Source organism: Prenolepis imparis, unplaced genomic scaffold, assembly GCF_030444845.1.
Source record: "Prenolepis imparis isolate NDT839.2.m4 unplaced genomic scaffold, iyPreImpa1.0 SCAF_12, whole genome shotgun sequence".
NCBI lineage: Eukaryota > Metazoa > Arthropoda > Insecta > Hymenoptera > Formicidae > Prenolepis > Prenolepis imparis.
In genome coordinates, this window is record NW_028141170.1 from 5,139,357 (window position 1) to 5,159,920 (window position 20,564).

At 43.7% G+C, this 20,564-nt stretch overlaps 1 protein-coding gene across 11 annotated transcripts in view; it reads right to left on the reverse strand.

Moving 5' to 3' along the window:
• Positions 1–484: 484 nt before the first annotated feature.
• Positions 485–20,564, reverse strand: part of Sv (paired box protein shaven) — a 176,885-nt gene continuing 156,805 nt past the window's right edge. For 6 of the 11 annotated variants that reach the window (XM_083052359.1, XM_083052357.1, XM_083052361.1 and 3 more), the window contains 7 exons: positions 13,443–13,699; positions 8,487–8,572; positions 7,810–8,116; positions 6,461–6,559; positions 5,615–5,845; positions 4,845–4,940; positions 485–3,946 (listed from right to left, as the gene is read on the reverse strand). In XM_083052359.1, the coding sequence (XP_082908485.1) occupies positions 3,720–3,946; positions 4,845–4,940; positions 5,615–5,845; positions 6,461–6,559; positions 7,810–8,116; positions 8,487–8,572; positions 13,443–13,699 (1,303 nt within the window). In that variant the 3' untranslated portion in view covers positions 485–3,719. Of the gene's footprint in view, positions 3,947–4,833; positions 4,941–5,614; positions 5,846–6,460; positions 6,560–7,809; positions 8,117–8,486; positions 8,573–13,442; positions 13,700–20,564 lie in introns of all 11 variants that reach the window. The other 5 variants (XM_083052362.1, XM_083052367.1, XM_083052364.1 and 2 more) reach the window with 5 other exon arrangements.

Consider the following 20,564-nt stretch of genomic DNA (forward strand, 5'->3'; position numbering starts at 1 on the left):
GTATCTATAGCCATCGTAACTTTATTATATCTAATACAATTTTGTGATAAGATAGGATTGACAATTTTATTTTATCTTTAATGTTTATCTTTTACAATATTACAGTGATGGATAAAAAATAATTTTTCTCTTTAATTAACTCTCTTTAATATAACTAGATAACTTGTAAATTGGAGATAAATCACTTTAAAAAAGAAGGAGAACTAATCATAATTATTTTTAAAAGGATATTTTTGCAGATAACTTTTGATTTTTGCAGTACAATAATTAATTATTTCATTGAGTGATTATATATATAAAATGTTAAATCTTAAAATGTTTCTTACAATGTATTATGGAAAAAAGATAAACTTATAGGTAATTAAACATAGAAGTGAAGTTTTTATAAATATTTTATTTATTTCAAATATATGGTATATGATGAAGAGGGAAGATGAAGTGTCATAGAATTAAATGTAGAGACTATGTTCATATAAACCTCATATTTATTTAAAAAGGATGTACAGAGTTTTGTTTGCAAGTATCAACAGCGAGACTCGGCAAGAGCGGCGCACGGAACAAGAATATCACACGGGAGACAAAAACGATGAAATAAAATGAGACAATTAATTGTGTGCTTGGTTAAAAATGCGCGGCCGCGGCGTCTTCGAGTCGAAATCTCACAGAGATTCGCGAGTCTACAATTTGCGCGGACAAATTCATGTATTTCGCCTATCGCTCGAATGCCGCACACAGTCGTTTATCTCTCTGCCTCTTTTCCACACTCAATTTTATCAATATTATAATCGTGCTTCATCGACTGCCTTTTCTCCTATGGAGGCTAAAAAACGTTTACTGCAATAATATTGCTCTCTCGATGGGTTCTTTGGCAAAACTTATTACACATAGGTCATCATTACAATTAATAAATAATAAAGGCATTAAATAATAATATAATAAAGATGTGTGTGATGATGATATAATAATAATAATAATATAATAATAATAATAATATAATATAATAATAATCGTGATAAAATAATGAAAATAGTGAAAATAGCAAATAGAATAAGAATTTATATATATATAATCAGCGTCATTACGATAATAGCAATAAAGTAACAATGTATAAGTACGCAATAATCGATCGCGGGATAAAATCGTACCGAGCATCGGACGCAATCATCCAGCCGATGTTTTGGTTGCACTCAAGATGCAAACATACATTTCGTGTTCGCACGCGTTGAATATCGCTCCTCGAATTTTTCTGAAAATTTGTGTCTCCCGTTCGACGATACCGAGCCGAGAATATCGTGTCATTGGGATTTACAGAGAGCGCGAAAGAAGGAAACGGTAGCAATCTCTCGCGTCATATTTTCTTCTGCATCTACGTTTTTACCTTCCCGCACGGCTTCGTATCACGCTATTGTTGTAATTGTAAGTAACATCGCAATTTGCCTTAATTCGATTAGCAATTTAATGATTGCATTTGCAATCGCTAAGTACAATCGCTAATTACCTTTATTCATCAAAATATAAATTGCTAAAGAGCGTAACGCAAAAGACGGTGTGGAGACGAAAACGTTTGATCCTCGCAAGTACGGTCTAATTATCGGGCGAAAGGCGATTGACACGGACGGAACATCGCGCGAGAGATTCGGGAAATTTAGCCAATTGGCTGGGATCGATAATTTCGACTTCGCGAGCGCACTTTGGATCGACGTTAACGAGTTGAAACCAAAAAATATGTCTTTTACATCGACGTGTTTAACATTGTAAGACGATACTTGCCTTTGAATTTACCTCAAACATATTGCAATATTTTGTTCACTAGCGCACTTTTTTTTTCTTGAGTATACTTGTGTGTACATGTGTGTATGTATATGTGTGTGCGCGCGTGCGTGACTAGAAATTGTCGGATTAAGTATCGCCAAGCAATTTCCGATCTACAACATTTTATGCGGCGGACTGGCTGAATTAATTCGAGACGCATGAAATTGGTAGCGCGTGCCGCTGCCGAGGCGTCAATGATTAGCGCGATTATTAAATCGGGAAACTGCGCGCGCGTGCTCTCTCGCGCGAGCGTAATTTCTCATTAAAAATCACCGACGCCCGGCCGCTAATTGCGCCTTCGTGATAATCTTCTCGAGGCGCGTTCCGCCCGACGGCGAGCGGGAAGCAGTACGACTTCCGCTGCAAAGCGGAAGCGCGTCGAACGGAACGAAGGAACGAGCGTGATCGCCGGGCCGTCGAGGAAATGTCCATGCGCCGATTTGCGCTAATTACCACGAATATACGAATGCTCTCCATACAATAGTGCTCGATATCCTGCTGCGATTCGTGTACTTACCTTAACAAAAAAAATTTGAATCGAGCATTTGAATCAATTATTTGGGTGAAAGAATACCACCTTTAAATGTCAAAATTGTTCAAGAGCTATCTCTTTTATTTTTTTCGCAATTATCTTTATTATTTTCTTTTTTAATTAGAGACTTTACGTCGATCCTATATACACCGCTTGCGATTACGCGTGTAATTTATCCGTGCGGAAAGGCCGCTCAAAACCGGCACGCTTTTTTTTGCCGCGCGCTGTGCTCGTTCGTTCGACTATCCGCGTTTTACGTGTATCAATGCCTGTGCGTGCTGCGTGCATGCGTGGTACACGTGTGACATATGTACGTGCATGTGTTTGTGGCTTTACTCGCGCATGTGTGTGCGTGTTGATGTGTGTGTATGTGTGGTCTTTGGTTTCTACAAAAAATATATATAATATCCTTAACAGTAGTGATCGTTACGGCGACTCTTGATTTAAAAATCTCAAACTTATCGAGTTATACTCTACGATACTCTTAAGGGATGAGGAAGGGGTTCGTCGTGCCTATGGGAGAGAATAAACGTGCCATCGGGGCGCTTGACTTTTTTTGTTTACACGGATCATATATATATAATATATATATATTTTTTGTATTCTTATTTATATATGTTCAATTTATATATATTTACATGGTCGCGGCGGCTACGTCTTGCTAACGTAAACGCGTTCTCGCGTGGACCATCGCGCGGAAATTACGCTAACTGAGGATCATTAAATTAAACTACCTATCACCGCGTGCTCTGTCCAGAGAGCCGCGGCGATGTCGTTTTCGACGCGATCGGCTCTTCGAGATCCACTCGCGTCACCGCCAATTGTCGGCCAATTAATTTATGAAGTCGATCGATCGATGATTGTTTCTTCGAATCGCGGAAATAAATAAAATGCAGGTGACGGATATTTATATAGCGGCGGGAAACAGTGGCAACGCGAGGGTACCCCAATATCGACATGATCGACGTCACTCACATCAAGTTCACTTTACCTGGTATCACATCGCGCGCTTATCGATCAAAATTCTCAAGCCCATCCTCCGCGTTCAACGCGACGAGAGATTCAGAGAATTTCTATATTCTAGAATCTCTTCAACGTCTCGAATTCGTCACTTTTCATCGACATCCCAATCTTTCCAACCTCGCGCTTTCTTTGATCTTCCCCCAGCTGCCGTCGATCCATCGGATCAATAGATTTTACATGCGAACCTTCCACCGCGCGTTTTCCCGATTTCGCGATTAAATCAGAGATCATTGCTTAATTTTGACGTGGTGTCTCTTCGTGATATGGCGCCCGAACCCGCCGCCTCCCCGCCGATCGCCGGGAGGACACTCGGCCAGAGGCCGTTCCCCCCGATATTTGCGCGGTTCGACCATCAAGCGAGATAAAGGTCTGTCGGCGTGACGGAGGTGTGGTCCGGCTTGGTGCACGCGCTTCCGGTCGGCGAGGCCGCGCTAGCCCCGCTGCTGGCCCTGGTCGCCGCCAGGGGCGAACGACTGGCCACGTCAGCGCTGCTCTCCGGACCACCACCGGTGCAACCACCGCCACCCTGCTGCGATGTGTGGGTGGACGTGTCTCCGTTGCAATAGTAGTACGTGGAGTCTGGAACAAGATTAGACGATTTCACGTTCGTCGCGGATAGAATCTGCGAGTCTCTTTCTTTTTGTGTCAATAGTCTATATATCCCTGCTCAATGTATTTCCGCGGCGATAGTGAATCCCTGTCGTGTTTTTTTTTTAATTCCGCGGGATTTACAATTAACGTACTCGTGAAACGCGCACGCCCTTGTTTACGTTTGCGCGCATCTAAATTTCTCTCGTCTCGTGCGCAATTTAGAGCGTTGCATATTCAGGCGTTTTTCCTCTGCAACGACGTTTTCCCGCGCGCGGAATTAAAATGAAATTAATTGCTTTCCGCGGTGCACACCTATCTAATTTTCGCGTTTAATTATAGCGCCTCACGTAACGCTCGCGTGGAATATCGGGAACGAGAAAGAATATAAGTTGAGCGTGGAAGGGGAGCGAGAGACCGCGTTGCGATATCGCGAGCGGATCTGCGTTACGTGTTACGGATTAGTTGTGTATCGCATGTCCGATATACAGGGAGAGAGAAAAAGCGGTTTATTATTCTATTCGCTTCTCTCTGCACGCGCGCGTTTCTTCTCTACATATCTAGTAAAGGAGGAGGGAGAGGATATCGCGATCTTTGCGTAGTGCAATCTCGCGCAATCTCGTGCGTTACGAAGGATTGAATCGGAGCCGTATTATGCGATGCATGGAACTGGTAGCTCGATGTTATCTGACACGAATTTGAATTGTAATCCGCGACTCGCGCGTAATTGCCAAATATAATTCTCGTCGAGAGGAGGGGTATCTCCGAAAAATTGCATAATCGACAGCGCTGGTCCGGGAGAGAAAAAAAAATTCTGCAGCTGCCGTGTTTTTTCGTACATTCGATTCATCCCTAATCTAATCGGTACTCATACTCACTGTTTACTTACTGAGCAACCCGCTTGTCGCTGCTCCATAACCGTAGCCGCTATAAGGTGCACTCGAGTACTGGGAGTACGCAGCGCTGTACGCGTAATCGCCGCCACCTAAACAAAAGCCGACGATAAGCTGATTAGCGCGTGTTGACAGATAAGGTCGACAGACAGTTTCAACAGTTTCTCCAACAGTTCTCTCAACGCGTTATGTTAATCTGTCTCAATTAATTTCCGAAACTAATCTTGTGGCTACGCTCGCGCGCGAAAGTGCGCCAGTAATAAGGATTAATTTAGACTCTAGCGCGGCAACTTGACTTTAACAGAGTAATTAAAAAATACACGGCACTTGTAACAGTGCTGCTTATTACTATTCCTCGAGATAATACAATTAGCATTTAAGCAACGTAGTAACAACAATTTTTCTTTGGAGAAATATTAACGATAAAGTAAATAAAAAAACACAATTATATATTTTAGCTCGCAAAATACCGCACAAATAAGAGGAGAATATATTATTTCGATTATATGTGCACATCTACTAAAAGGAAAAATGTGTTGTCATTGTATCCTCCATTGGTACGCGATTGTCTCTCGGACAGAAACCGTTGTCCTTCCGGGCAAAATTGCTGGACCGCCTCGAACTGGTAAATCAGCGCTCCTCTGAGAAAGAGCTCTGACTTACCCTCCGAATGTACCACCCGGCCCGGTTCAACCCCCGAAGGGTATACGAGCGCGCTTGTCCTTGACAGACGATTAAGCAAGCAGTGGTTTCTGATTGTACTCACCGGTGGCGTAGTGTCCGAAACTTGGAAGCATCGTCGAGTACGGCGGTATCGCAGAGGCTACCTGGGGCTGAGAAACTGGCGGCTGCAAGACCGTCAGTCCGGGATTCCCTCCGGGGGTGTTGGGGGCCGCGGGGGTGGCGTTTGTCTCGTTCTGCAACGAAATCGGGGGACTTTGCTCGCCCCCACCGGCCCCCACCCCGACATACGATACTGCCACGGTACTGCTCTCTGCTATGGCCATGCACAACACAACACGACATTCGAGTCAAGCACTAGCTAACGATCAGCGCCTTACGTCTAAAGCTTAATTAAACTGTTTCGGTGAGATGGAATTGAGGAAAAAAGTCTGGGATCCGGATCTTGATTATTCCGAAATGCCATATATATTTCAATCAATATTTTTTGTATTTAAATCTTTCAATTTTTTCACTTCTTCCTGACTGTATGATGTTTAAATCAATGTACATTTTAATCTTGAAGTGATAGAAAATCCGCGTAACGCGTGTGAGCAAGAATTAAGAATGCATTTTTTTATTCGGCTCGAATGTAAAAATAAAATGATATAGCTAAGAAAATAGATAATAAAATGCATGTGACTTTGATTCGTCGGACATAAGATACAGCTGATGGATAATAGGAGGATCTTTACGGAGAGAAAGGAAGATACCGCGTTTAATCTCGCGGTTAACACTCGACACTGGTTTAACACACTTGAGACGTGGACATATATATTAGTTGGACACGCGCATATCCGAGAGAGGCTCAATAAAATCTTATGCTCAGCGAAACAGGTGTACATGACTCGGCGCGAGACCATATAGAGAACTAAAGAGGTGGCGAACTCACCGGTGGTGTGGTAAGGAGACATGTTAGCCCCGTCCAATGTTTGGCTCAATTTTAGTTCTTGCATCGTCAGTGGCGCGAGCGGCGTCAAAGTACCACCTGCTATTAAGGGATCCCCATTTTTCCGTTATTGCGATTTTCGTATCGTCGACGAACGACCAAGGCGGAACGTTTAAAGGTCGGTCGCGAAAAAAAAAACGTAGAGATTCTCAGAGATTCTTCGCGAGAATTATTATAAAGGATAGCGCGAAAGAGAGGATACTTGCATATAGTAGCAACTAGTTTCTCTTCGTATGTAACGTTCAATCGAAAAGAGTCCAAGTACTTTCGCGCACAATCACTTTACTTCGCGATACTATTACATATTAACGGCGGGGCAGCAAGTTGTGCGATCGCGACTTGGACCGTTTATGTCGTCCTTCAAAAATCTTTCGATCCGGGGGGTGAAGATCCTCGATTGAATTTCATGAGATGAAGCTGCCGTTACACGCCTCGCTTCGTCCATTCCGAAAAGCAACGATCGGAGAGAATTCGCGGCGTGGCGCGACGCGACGCGGCGTGACCGAGTTGCTCGCAACACGTGCTCCATCGGAGAAAGTTCCGCTCGTGTGTGTTGTGTACCGGTTACTTTTCAATAGCTCGTACCGTCCGTATACGTTCCGCCGTTGATCGACCGCCTTTAAACGGCGCAAGAAAAGTAAAGAGCGAGATGAAGAGTGGAAGAATGAAAATAAAGAAAGAGAAAGAGTAAATAGATATGTACGTGATAGGAGGAGATAGGCGAGAAAGGTGAAAGATAAATCCGCGAACAAGAAACCCCGACTGTACTATTTTGATAAAAAAAGAGATAGTGTATAAAATAAAAAGAGAGAGAGAGAGAGAGAGAGAAAGAGACGGCTGAGAGCGCTATTCCCTAAAGCTGAAAACGCCGAACCACCGTGTGGAGCTTCCCGCCACCTCTTCTGCCGCTGCTCGGCACAGCTCATGCATTATTAAAGCCATGTATTTAGCCGATATGGGTATGCAAAGCAAGACGTAAGCCGCAATAATAAGCGTACAGGGAGGAGACGAGATGAGGGAGGGGAAAAAAATAAAGAGAGAGAAGAGTCTTTGGGAATGAAGAGGAGGGGATTGAAAACGGAGGGAAGTGGTGGACTCGGTATATGACATTACGTACAAGAGGTTGTGGCGCACACACTGTCCAGGATATCTGTGCGAGGGGAGGAACGGTAGAGAGAGAAAGAGAGAGCGAGAGAGACAGACAGATAGATAGATAAAGAGAAAGAGGCCACGCTGACAGGGATGGGGGTTGTCGGAGGGTGCCGGAGGGTGAAAAGATAGGGAACGCTCACCTATGGTGCCCCCTATGGGCGGAGTGTAAAGATGGGGCGTTTGCGCCTGCGTCATCGTGCTGATGGTGCCCAGGGAGTCGTACAGCTCGGCGGAGGTGGCAATAGCATTCCCGGGGAATCCGCTGTGTTCGTAGTAACCGCCACCACCTCCGCCACCTCCACCGCCGCCGCCGCCGTTGCTGCCACCACCTCCGCCGCCGTTGTTTCCACCACCGTTTGTACCACCGCCGCCCCCGCCGCCGCCACCGCCGCCGAGTTCGCTCAGGAGCTTGTGCTCGTCCTTGATGCTCCATTTACTCGACCACAGCTGCAACACAGACGGCGGAACCTGAAGTCGAAGTTCGCGAGTTGGAGGGACATCCGAGAACAAGTGCCAAGATTGACTTGGATGTTGTAGTTCGGGGTCGAGCTTGACTCGGTCCCGCGATTACCGCAACCGACTACCCGAGAGTTATGCGGAGATTCTATAGAACTTCCGCTCGCTTTTGATTGATTAGGGCGTTTTAATCGAGGTATGCTATATATACTTGGGCTTGACCTACGCTCGAAATTGCGATCTGATTTAATTTCAATTACCTGTATAGGTAGTTTGCTACGCGGTTCAATGCCCTTGGAAGTAAGAAATTACTTATCAAACCGTATCGCGGCTTAAAAAGAATTTCGTCGACTTTACTCACGTTTGAATACAATTGATCGCCGTTGTAGTTGTTTCTTTGCCTCTTCAAGTCGTTCTCCGCATGGTCGTTCAGGTCACGATTATCGTCTGTAATCATTCCAAGAGTTGCATTTTTAAAAGAACAATTTACATTCTTTTTTAATTTAATTTTTTTTATGGCAGCTTATATTCTCACTCAACACGACGGAGGCTGTCGCGATTCCGATATTCGAGCAAAATGCCCGACGAATGCCATTTCTGTCAGTATCTCGAATTTGATAATTTCGAAATGAATGAGGAAAAATGGATCGACCGGTGCGATTGCATGTACAGCGGTTCACTGACACACACACACGCGCGCGCGCGAACCGATCCGATACGCGGTCGGCCTCTTGTATTAACCCACGAATCAAGACACAAATTAAACGTGGCTGGCCAAAACTAAATTGAATCTGTCGAGTGGACGCGGCTCGCGCGTAGACGGCGTATGGCATTGATAGATAGAGAAACAATTTCGATTCTATTATATGTCTTTATTATCTCCCGGCCGTCCCGGCGGTTTAATATAGGGACAAGCACGTGGGACGAGTGTGTCGTTATTCCGGTGCCGAGGGAGGGAACGGGCGGGCATCGCGAATCCTTGCCGGGGATGGAGATCGAGAACGGAACCGACCGGTGAGAGCTACAGGGATGGACGAGCTAGAGGAAGGAGGAGAGAGAATGACAGTACGGACGTAACGTCGCTGGCGGTGGGGGTAGATGGTCCAACGTTCTGGGGTATCTCGAATAATTAAATGACCATCCGAGGGTGGGACGACCGGGGGTGGGAAGGTGGGCAGGAGCAGGGGGCGCCTAGCATAGGGCTCGTTAAACCACCCTGTCAAGTTGTGATTGTCCGGCCGGCCGAGAGAGCGACGGTCGACGACCATTCGAGCGGTAGGGTTTGTTCCTGGACCGCTATAAAACCCTCGTTTCAAACGCGGCAGCGATCTCCCTGAATCTCTCTCCTCCCCAGTCCCGCTCGAATTTTACGATTCGATCGACCGAGTTAATCGCGGCCGCGCCGCGGCGTGCAAATGCGTATCGCGGCTCGGTTTTGCTAAAGTTTAGGGCGCTTCCTGGAAATGTCGCTATTCCGCTTTATGTGCGAGTATTTCGGCTGATGAGTTGATGAAATCGTTCATCGGCTATCGGTTTTATTGTGCCAAGAATCGTCGTTTTTACTTTGTTCATCGATATAAAATAATATGCCAAAGAATGAAAATTATAAAAAAAATCTTTTTTAGCTCAATCTTAAACTGATATATTTGAAATTTGTACATATACTCTTATTTTTCTCGGTTGTACGCTACGATGAAATTACCATATCGTTTGACGAGGCGTAATATAAAAATCGAAGTTTGCGAGTTTCGGAAAGTCGAAATCATAGCTGGTCCTCGACAGATTTGACAGCGAATGAATTATATGTCGCGCGGAAGGAAGGTCAGTGCATTCCCCCTTAAAAAGAGCAGTAAATCGAATAATTCGATTGATGCTCGAGAGGGCAAAGCACGAGCGCTTGCGCTAGCGAGCACACAGACACTCTCTCTCTCATTCGCGTTATTCGAAAGCAATTGAGTCAATGTTAAGCAATACAATACACGGGTAATAATGGACTCTAGGGCGAATCTGGACCCCGCGGTGTGTCCCCTAACGTCCAGGGGGGATGTATAGGGTAGGACACGCCGGGTTCTGGGATTCTGCATGGGGCCAGAAGCGCGCAGATGTAACGCGACAACAAACAGCCCCGATAGATTGCAACGCTTCCCTCGAGAGGCCGTTCGTAAATTCGTAATAAGCTCCGGGAAACTTTGGGCACGGATATGTCTTGGCTCGTTCGTCCAAGGTATAAATAATGTCGTCGCGCCAGGACCGATTTTTCTCGACCGACGAGTCTCAAATTGCGGAAACATCCACAGAAGATTTCTTCAACGTGTATATCTTTAGCGTTTGTATGGTTAAAAATAATCGATTCAAACAACGTACGACAAATACTCTTAATCTCGAGTCACGTTCGATTTAAAGTGTCTTTTATAAGAGTTTAGAAAAAAGCGCGGAAAAATTTAATAATGATGATTTTGTTCTTAATTATTTATTTATGAAAAATAAATATTTGCAATATATATTGTTCAAATAATTTTATAATTATCCAAAATTGTGTATTCAAATTCATCAATAAATTATTTATTAATCCAGTAAAATACCAGCATAAATGTATGACGTTTTTTTTCATAGGGATACAAAACATGACCAAAATGTTTATTAATTCAAAAAATACAGAATAAAATGTTTATTTGAAAAATTGCACAATTCTAAAACATGCGATTTTTTTCTGTCAACATAAAGTTAATTTGTGTGGATTTTTGTTTTCTCTTTAAACATTACGTTTCAAATTCGATCAAAAGTTTGCCTGTTATACGGCAGATTGAATAATCAAAAATCATCTCCATGTCACAACTCTTATTAAAAAAATCTTTTAATCCGACTCAGTCGCTGCAAAGTAGCGACTCGAGTCGAAGAGAGTCGAGATAGGATTGGACGCGCTCTGTAACACAGTTTTTTCTCGAGCCCTCTCTCTTTCTCTCTTTCTGACCGAAGAGCGTTTCATTAAATTTGAGCACTTGCGGTCGATTTTTACGTTCTGGCGGCAGCGAAGGCAGCGGAGGAACGCTCGTTGAAATTCCAGACAGTTAGGCGGTACACGCGTACAACATGTTACGTGCACGCCGATAGTCTCCCCGGGGGACAGGGAGGCTAATGTGTCGCCGGGGCCCGAGATAGAAGAGCCGCCTGTGGTCTGTGAAGTTTATAATCTAATACGTACAGCTCTACCCTCCTCTCGGCGCGAGAGCGCGCGCTCGCAAAACATTGAGTGCTTTCGCCGCGGACGCGACCGCTTTTGCGGCCGCGTATATCGCCGCTCTCATAATCCGATTATATTGAATTACCCGTGTATCCATCGGCATACATACACACACGCAAACACATACGCGCGCACACATTATAGCCCAAGCGTTCGAATCGATATACTGGAATTTCGTCGCGAAACACGCGCGCTCGCGGAATTTTGATCGAGCTTACGCGCGGTTTTTGTCGACGTGTACGTTTTGCCGCGGAATAGAATTACGTCTGTTCCGCGGAATCACGGCGAATCGTATTAGCCTAATAGTCTCCGGTGACACAGGTAGAGAGATGGAGAATTCTAGCGTTTCCGAATATCGGAAGAGAGCGTATTTTTTTCTTTTTTGCTTCTCGCGCTTTTCTTTTCCTTCCCGATCATTATATTTTCGCACCTTGTGAATGTCGAGATCGAGATGTAAGAGATCGGTACCAAAAATATTTTATTTTCTTTCTCTTTCTCCTTCTCTCTCGCGAAGCTAAAACGACGTAGTCGGTCACGTGTACGCGGCACGTGTCAAGAATATTTCGGGCCGCGTTATTCACGCAATGACAGCAGAATGAATCGCAACACGTGCTCGGCGACGTTTGACTGATAACCTTGCTGCGTTATGCGGCTAATCTTGGTTCGTTCGCTTGGGGCGCAACGAGTGCCTCCAAGTGGCTCTCGATCGTCCGTAAACGAGAAACGCGTACGACTAGAAAATATCCCGGCTCAAAACATTTGTCCCGATAGACAAATGCTCGTCGTGCAGATAATGCTCGTTATGCTCTATTTTGCACATCGTCTGTTTCCAATCGTCGCTTGAATTATTATAGCTCGATGTTATTTTAAGAAGTTGTTTGTACTCGGTATAAACGAGTCATAATGAATCATTTGTAACGGGATTCGTGTTTGTCATTAAATCGTAAACGAATCCCTCCTCCATTCTACCTCTGCGTATTTCTGATTTTAGTAGACATCACAATTGAGTGGAATATTATTCGCGAACCTTTGTTCCGCGACTAAATAAAGCAACGAAAATTTGGAGAATGCTCGGGGAACAAGACAATAAGAGCGCGCGCAAATTGATGCTGGAGGTTCTTGCGAACGTCACCGTAATATTAACGTCTGAGTCTTTCCGAAATTGTTCAACTTCTCCATTGTCTGCGCCCCTGACGTGTAAACCGACTCACGTCGATTTACTGGGTCGTGACGACGATGCTATCGTATTTCTTACTTAAAACTTGCGTATCGCGCAATTATCACTAATTTTCATACGCGACAAGTTATTGCGACGTCTCACTGAACACGAGACTGGAAAGATACCATTTTGTTTTTGAGTTTTAGTCTCTAAAAGTTTAAAATAAAAATGTACATCCATATGGATATTTGCATTATAAAAACTGCTATCAAAAAAATTCAATATCGCAGTTTTAATAATTATAAAATAGTTATAAAAAAATACTCTGCTATAACACCACTATTTAAATTAACTATGTAATTTATGCCAAAAAATTGCAGGAAAAAACTTTCAAATTTTTAGAAATCACGATACAAGCTGGTTTAGCATATAAGCGCGTGCAATTAATTTACCAAGCTGCAAAAAAGGTAACAAATTGCTTTGTAGATTTCTAATAAAAAAACCGTTTAAGCAAATCAACTTTATGTCAGTTTTAATAAAGTGCAACATTTAATTATGTTGAAAAATATATGTTAATTTAGAGGAGAGCCATGTCGATTTTGTTTTTTTCTCTCACGTACAACCATACCGTCTTAACTATTGAATCGTGTTACGAGATGAGCTCGCTACTTTTCGATTTAATACTCGCGATATTAATAACGATATTTCATTCCTTCACGCAATACTTTCGTACCGTGCTGTTTAAGATTTCTGCAAGTTCAGTTGCAATTCGACATCTAAAACGATCTCGTTGCCGATGATAAACGTACTCGGTATTAAATAATATTACACGATGACGAAGCATATGAAGAGAAGGATAGGAGCGCAAAAGAAGCCGAGGTCAGTGACACGAGCGAGAAGATTTGCGAGTGACTCACCGTCGACGCTGCGTTTCCTCTTGATGCTATTGCCATTCGGATCCTGGTGATGCGTCGGGATGCCCAGGATGCCACTGATGCTGTAGGCGTTGGGTGCGGTGGCAGCGGGATGGCCTGCCGCTGTCGCAGGTGCGTGTGCTATCACCGACACGGAACCGCCCGAGCCCGGCTGACCTTGCTGCTGACCTTGCTGCTGCTGCGCTTGCTGTTGCTGATGCGCGTGTTTCGCCTTCTCGGCCGCCTTGTTCCTCACGATCCTGTGAACAATAGGTCAAGCACGTCGTAAGCAAAATCGCCATGTCATTGAGAGACGCGTCTATCTTTTTTTCTCGGATAAAAATCCGAATAGATTATATACGTCAGCTGATAATAAATCGCGCGACGGCGTCCGCCGATTTGGATCTCATTGAGAACGCTTTCGGGGCAGATGCATCTGCTGCATCTATTAATACACGGTGACTTCATATAGCGCAACAATAAAGTAACATAAAGTATTGTTAATTCCGAATCCCTTAGACGCGGAACGATTCGCCTTTCGAGATCGACGATGAGGCATTGTTACGAGACAAGATCTTCCCGTCGAGGACGCTCGATTCTTCACGCGATGATAAAGCGGTGATCGAGATATCGAACAATCAGCCGTTCGGATTGCTAATTCGGATATCATCCGAGCTATTTAACGCGGAAAAAGTCTCAAACGAATATCGATGTTTGTTGCATCTTATTTTTCAAGACATCTCATATCTCGCGGAGATTATTCCTCCTGAAAGCGATCTCTTTGCTGCCTCGACGAGAGCGTCTATTAGAGCGTTCGATGCGGAATGAACGAGCTGCCTCGACAAAAGTAACGATTGTTCATTCCAGTTCCATCACGGCCGATCATAAATCCCGACATTGCCGCTTAGAACGCGAGCCCAACGTCCGCTCGACGATAACCCGGTGCGTAGCCGCCCCGCGCGATACCGATCCGCGAGTCACGGATTACACGATGATTAATTACGATTACGCGGGTCACTTCGCGCACGATCATTCTCTTCTGACGTCTACCTAGACCTACCTACCGCGAGTGTGCGCGCCAGGAGACACGAGGCCATTGTTCGCCGTCGGTCTCGCTACCTTCGGATAGCGAGCGGGTGACTTTGCGGAATCTTGCCGCGTCGCGTCTCGTAAGTCCTCGAATCGAAGGAGGACTCGCCGTCGACGTTGTAACGAAGCGGCGCCGCGGCCATCTCGATTCACGTTCTTCCCCTTCTCTCCACCCTCGTCGTGAACAAGAGGGGCATGCGTGCACCGGCCGCTTATTATCCGTGATATATTGCGCGTGCGGTTTCAATGGTCAGCCGCTCTCTCGACGTCGGTATCAATTACCGCGTCGAATATTCACGGCAGCGCGCTATTAATTCCACGCGCGCGCGACTCGCCGCGAAGCGTCTCGCGCGAGCCGAGTCGCCCGGTACACGTCCTTTCGACCTTGGATGATTTAACGCTTTCGCCGCGAGTTACGGCCGACTTTTTGCTCTCGCAGGGCGGTCTCGTCGTAACGCGCGCGGTCTAGTGACGAATCGACCGACTCCATTTTTCAAGATGCTTATAGCTTGAAACGGCATTTTGACAACTGTAAAGTATTTGAAAATCCTAAGAGAAATTGTTTATAATAATGTATTTCAAATTTTCACGGACTTATCAGATTTTTCGGCTGTACGAATTATAGTTAGTCTCGTTTTTTTTCTATTTGAAAGAGCTATAAAAGTCTATTGCTTCTAAAAATGTACATCTCTGGACGAAACGATTCATAGTAGGAATAGCATACGCGATACACGTGGTCGCAGTCTCGTTCTTTTTCAACGATCGTCCTTTTTCATTCCGTAATGCACTTTGGAGCGCGTCAGGTCAACGATTCCTCGTTGGGATGGGCCAGTACGTAATGGATCGACATTAAGTCCTTCGTTTCTGCCGTGGATGTGTTTGTGGGCTAGGTAATCGTGGGGGTGCGAGCAACGGCGATCAATCAGATGACACCTGTTGCCCAACCTCCCTCGTTCGTTCGTTCGCCACCTTCGCCAATTCGCAACAATTAGCAGCGATCCTTATCAAGGTTAGACTCTGGGGTGGCCGGGGTACCAACGATCCTAAACTGACTGAGTTATCGCGCGTCGCACCCCACATGTGTGGAAGTTCCACACCTGTAATAATTAATCGTCCTATCGTGTTTTTCGATAACTTAATTGACCCGTTATTATTTTCCTTGTCGTTTTACACGTATTAATTATTAATTAATATACAAGAGCTGGTTATTTTCAAGATAATTTCTGTACGAAAATAAAAATAATATAAACAACGTGTATTTTATATACGCTACGCGCGCGCCATTCTTCGGTTTTGTATTAAAAAAATGATATTTTTAAAAAACTAATAGTTAATATTAAACTAATAGTTATCTCAGTTAATTTCTGTCAAAAAATATTAATCGAGTTTAAAGTATTATAACATATTTTATTTAAAACATATTATTATTTTAAAAATTAATTAGCAAATTAACGCTTTAATCAGCTGATTTCTATAAAAAAAATATTAATAAAACGAAAATTTGCTAATTAAATATTCTAGCTTATATATTTATATTTATATTGTGTATGTTATAATTTGCTAATTAAATTTTACAATAATAATATGGTAAAAGTTATAAAATAGTATGTTGTAAATAATGTTATAATACCTTATTCTCGATTAATATTTTTTCTTTCTAAAGCTATATCTTTTCGAACGAGTCTCCTTCGAGTTTTAATTAATTAATATTATTATAATATTAAGTCATGTATATAGTATCGCGCGCGCGCTATTAGAGTGAAGTTGCCGATGTTTGTAGAATAGCGGCCATTACCGAAACGCCGCGAGTATCAGGCAGTTCGAGCTTCGTCCCGCTTTGATTAATTAGTAAGCATAATCGTTAGAAACGATTTCGAACCTTTGTATTGTAATATTTATCAATCGCATATCATAATTTCAACGTTAATATGTAGGCGTAATTGTTCGAAACGCATATTTCGCGAAAAATTCGATGCAAAATCTCTCGCCAACATAACCCAACTTAATCTGTTTTCGCGCGCGCGAATGTGTTGCGATCCGTGGATATATTTATCGTTAATTCTAGTTTACATATTTATATTGTGTATGTTATAATGCGAAATAATAAGATTATTCTAATATGTATGTATTTTATTTGTTACAGGTAGCATTGTGATACACAGTGCGATTCACGTGTCGTGTCGGGAGTGTCGGGAGTGTCGTGTAAAGTGTCGGGCGATCGTAATTATTCGTGTTTTCGCGAGTGCTACGAAGGAGCAATGACGATCGACCAAGAGAGGAGGAGGATGCCCGGGGAGGCGTCGGGCGACATCGGGGCAACTGTGAGGTATGCAAAATCAAACATTTTTTCTAAACTGCATTGTTTGAGATATTCGACACACACATATGTATATACATAATTTGAATATTTTGTTTTCAGATCAATGTGCTGTGTACTACAACTCCGCTATTGCATGTATCGGTGAGTGAGGAATTGTTTATTTTATAACATTTCTATAGCGATAATGGGGATGTATATAATATGTATGAAAATATTAAAATATTAATATGTTTTATATATAATATGTTATATCTTATTCGCGATTAATAATTTTTACAAAAATCAACTGATAATTGAACAAAAATATTAATCGAATTTAAAATATTACATATAACATCCCTTTCTAAAAAAAAGTATATTAATTGTAAGTCGATTCTCGCAAGTATTGTTGTATCTTTTCCGAGATGCTGATTGACTGTTTCGATTCGCATTATACGTTATATTTGTAGCATCGAGGCTGTCATTACGAGGATTAGTAGTTTAACAGTTTGTTCAAAATAAAATAAAATAAAATAATATATTTGAAATAATATGTTATATAATACTTTATCCGCGATTAATATTTTTTGACAGAAATCAGCTGATAACTGTCAAAAATATTAATCGAGTTTTAAGTATTACAACATATTATTTAAAACTAATATTATTATTTTATTTAATTTTATTTTGAACAAACTGTCAAACTGCTAACCCTCGAGATGACAGCCTCTCGATGCTACGAATATAACGCACAACGCGAATCTTGACAGCGAATGAGCATCGCGGAAAAACGACAACAATAAAGTTCGATATATGCGAGTATCAACTTTACATATCTTTTTTAAAAAAGGAATATAAATATTAATAAATGGTTCACACTTATATTTCTATCTTTTTGATTTAAAATAAAACCTGGTTTATTTTCTTTCTCCCGGAATCATTATATAAACAAGGTAAATAAGGTAAGGAGAATTTAAGAAAAATATTAATGAGAAAAATGTTTTTCTTGGAAAAAGACGTCATGGCATTTCGTAAAAATCTGATAAAAACGTTCATTCGCTGTACATAACCAGCGATGCGTTATTCTTTCTCCGCGAGTGAAACGCGAGCGGTATTTCTTGAATGATGAAAATCAGACGCGTGGCTTCCGCGAAACGGCACGTAACGATTTCGCTCGCGCGGCATAATGAACGTAATCGACGATCTAATAAATGCAACGACGTGTACGAAGGAAGGAAGGGAGGTAGGTCCTTTTGCCACAACAGGTGCAGATTGTATCGCGATACAGATGATACGCGAACCGTTGCGACACGAGCGCGCTTCTTGTACGACGAACGCGCGAATGCGAATGCGAGCTACGCTTTCGCCTTAAAATTCATTCGCGCATCTCGGCGCTCTAATTAACGTAAGCCTCTATGAACGCGCTCGTTATCGATGCATTGCTAAATATCGGTGCAACCGGCAAGTAATTTTCTATGCCACCGGACGGGGGATGAGGCAATTCACCGAAGACTAATCGTGTTTTTTTTTTTGCGCAAGTCAATCGCGTTACGTTATCGCATTATCGTTCTCGCGATGTTACGATCAAAAATTTATTACGTCAGATCTGACAAGACATCGTCACGGAGAATCATTAATATCTCGGGAAAAGATTCTTCCGGGACGAGAGTGATCAGTGAGGTTTTGTTCGCGAGACATTCGATTCTTCAAAGAAAAAAAACTATTATTTTTGAAAGGGAGAGATTGTATCGATCCCGCGAAAAACAGGGAGTACCACTAAGTGCGGAGTATGAGGGAAAGAGCGAGAGTCTTTTATGGACAGAGGTTGCCGGGAAAATAGAGAAACGAGTGGATGAGAACGAAGTTCGTACTACGTAACCCCAACATTTTCCTGACGCTATACAACAGTGTTTCTCCCTTCGTGCTCGATTGTCCGCTCTTGTTCTTCTCTTCTCCCTTCTTTTTCCTCCCTTTCCCCTACCTTTCCGGTACTTCATCTAATCATTGAGTGTGCCCTTTCTTCTGTGCTTTTCCCCGTGCGATTCTCGTTGCGATCTGCGGCGCGAGACGGTTCCAACACAGATTTCGCGACCTTACTTCTTACATCTATATAATTAAGCTTCCACGCTTGAAGCTGATAAATTGCGAGCGTACGGTATCATTGATATCGCGAGAAAACAAAGTGTCGTCCAATTGTGTATTTACGCGACGTAAGAAATTTGATCGCGATCGATCTTTTACACAACCCGCCGCGTGACTCAGCCATTAAAGATCGCGTTTGTTTTAATCCCGCGATGAAATCGCACTCGTAATCGCGCATGTTTCCGCCGCTTCAATCTTGGCCTGAACCTTGCGTTCAATCGTCGCGCATCGTAAAGTTAAATTCCCGCTCGCATCTCGGCGCGGATTTGCGAGCTCGCCATCTCGGTGCTTTCCAGGTTCGTCGCCGTAAAATCATGCGGTGGTTTTCGTTCGTGTGCAAGAGAGAGTAGGGAGAAGAAGAGATGGTCTCCCCGATCTTCTTCTCGAGAGGGATGAGAGGAAGGGAAATTTCCGCGAACGTCACGTAACGACATTCTCCTTCGCTCTCACGATTACGACGCCTAACAGAGAAACCTCTTGGAGGTGGCGCCTCTCTGAGGAAGGCTTGGTAGAATTATGAGGGTAGAGCCGTGTCGAGAGTGCCACGTGGGAAGAAGCTATGCCTCCCCTGGCGCCGTCAGATCGTTCCCCAACGGCCACTCCTGAACTAAACTGCTTCGCTACCTACCCCGAAGTGCCATCTCCCACCCCAGAGTCAAGCTTCCTTGCCGTTCGCTTTAAGTATGCGAATGTCGCAGCCGCATGCCGCTTAAATCTCGGGATTGTACTTGGAAATTTGAAGAACAAGAAGGACGAGATAAATCATTCGTTCTCTGAAATTATATATCGCGCCACGGACGCGCTAGAGACGAGAATATAGTAGACGAAAAGCTGCGTCGCGTTTCTCTCTCCGTGTGTCACAGTTTCTACCTTTTGTCCCGCGTTTTTTTACGACTGCGAGGAAACTTTCGAAAAACACGTATTTTTTGGATAACGGGGCGAATGACGACGGGGCGCGTAAATCGTCGAGGTTGTTCGAGCGCGCCCGGCGACTATATACGTCTCGAATACGTCGTCGATAACGACGCCGAATGGCTCTTTATATCGGGCGGAATTTATTTCTAATAAACCGATAGAGTGACCGCGCGGGAATAATAACAGACGCGTACGAGTGTTACACACAGGCCCGGCTTCGATGATAGAAGTTTGCGTTCCCCTTTTCCCCATCCCCTTTTCCTCCGCGATCCCGTGACGACCAGGAAAATCGTAGCTGCATATCGCGGCGACGTTCCGAGAGAACAGGAGAGCGTGGGCGATGGGTTCGTGCCACGTCTCTGGAACCGCAAACTTTAATGTCGGCATTACTTTTATGCACGACTTTATGCCAAGTATCCCATCAAATATATGACCCGCACACCCGCACGCTTCCCCTGTGCCTGGCGAGAAAGAGAGAGATATCGAGAGCGCGCTTCTCCCTTCTGCCTCCTCTACTTACCCGATTCTGCCCTCGACCCCGCGTCCGCGCGGCTAAATTATTGCGAATAAAACTTTATACTCAAATTACCTCTACGCCAACTTTATCGCATTTCGCCGGGGCCGTTGCTAGCTTCTCCCCCGCCATCGTGGTTCTCCAACCTCCGACGTTTCCCTGCGTC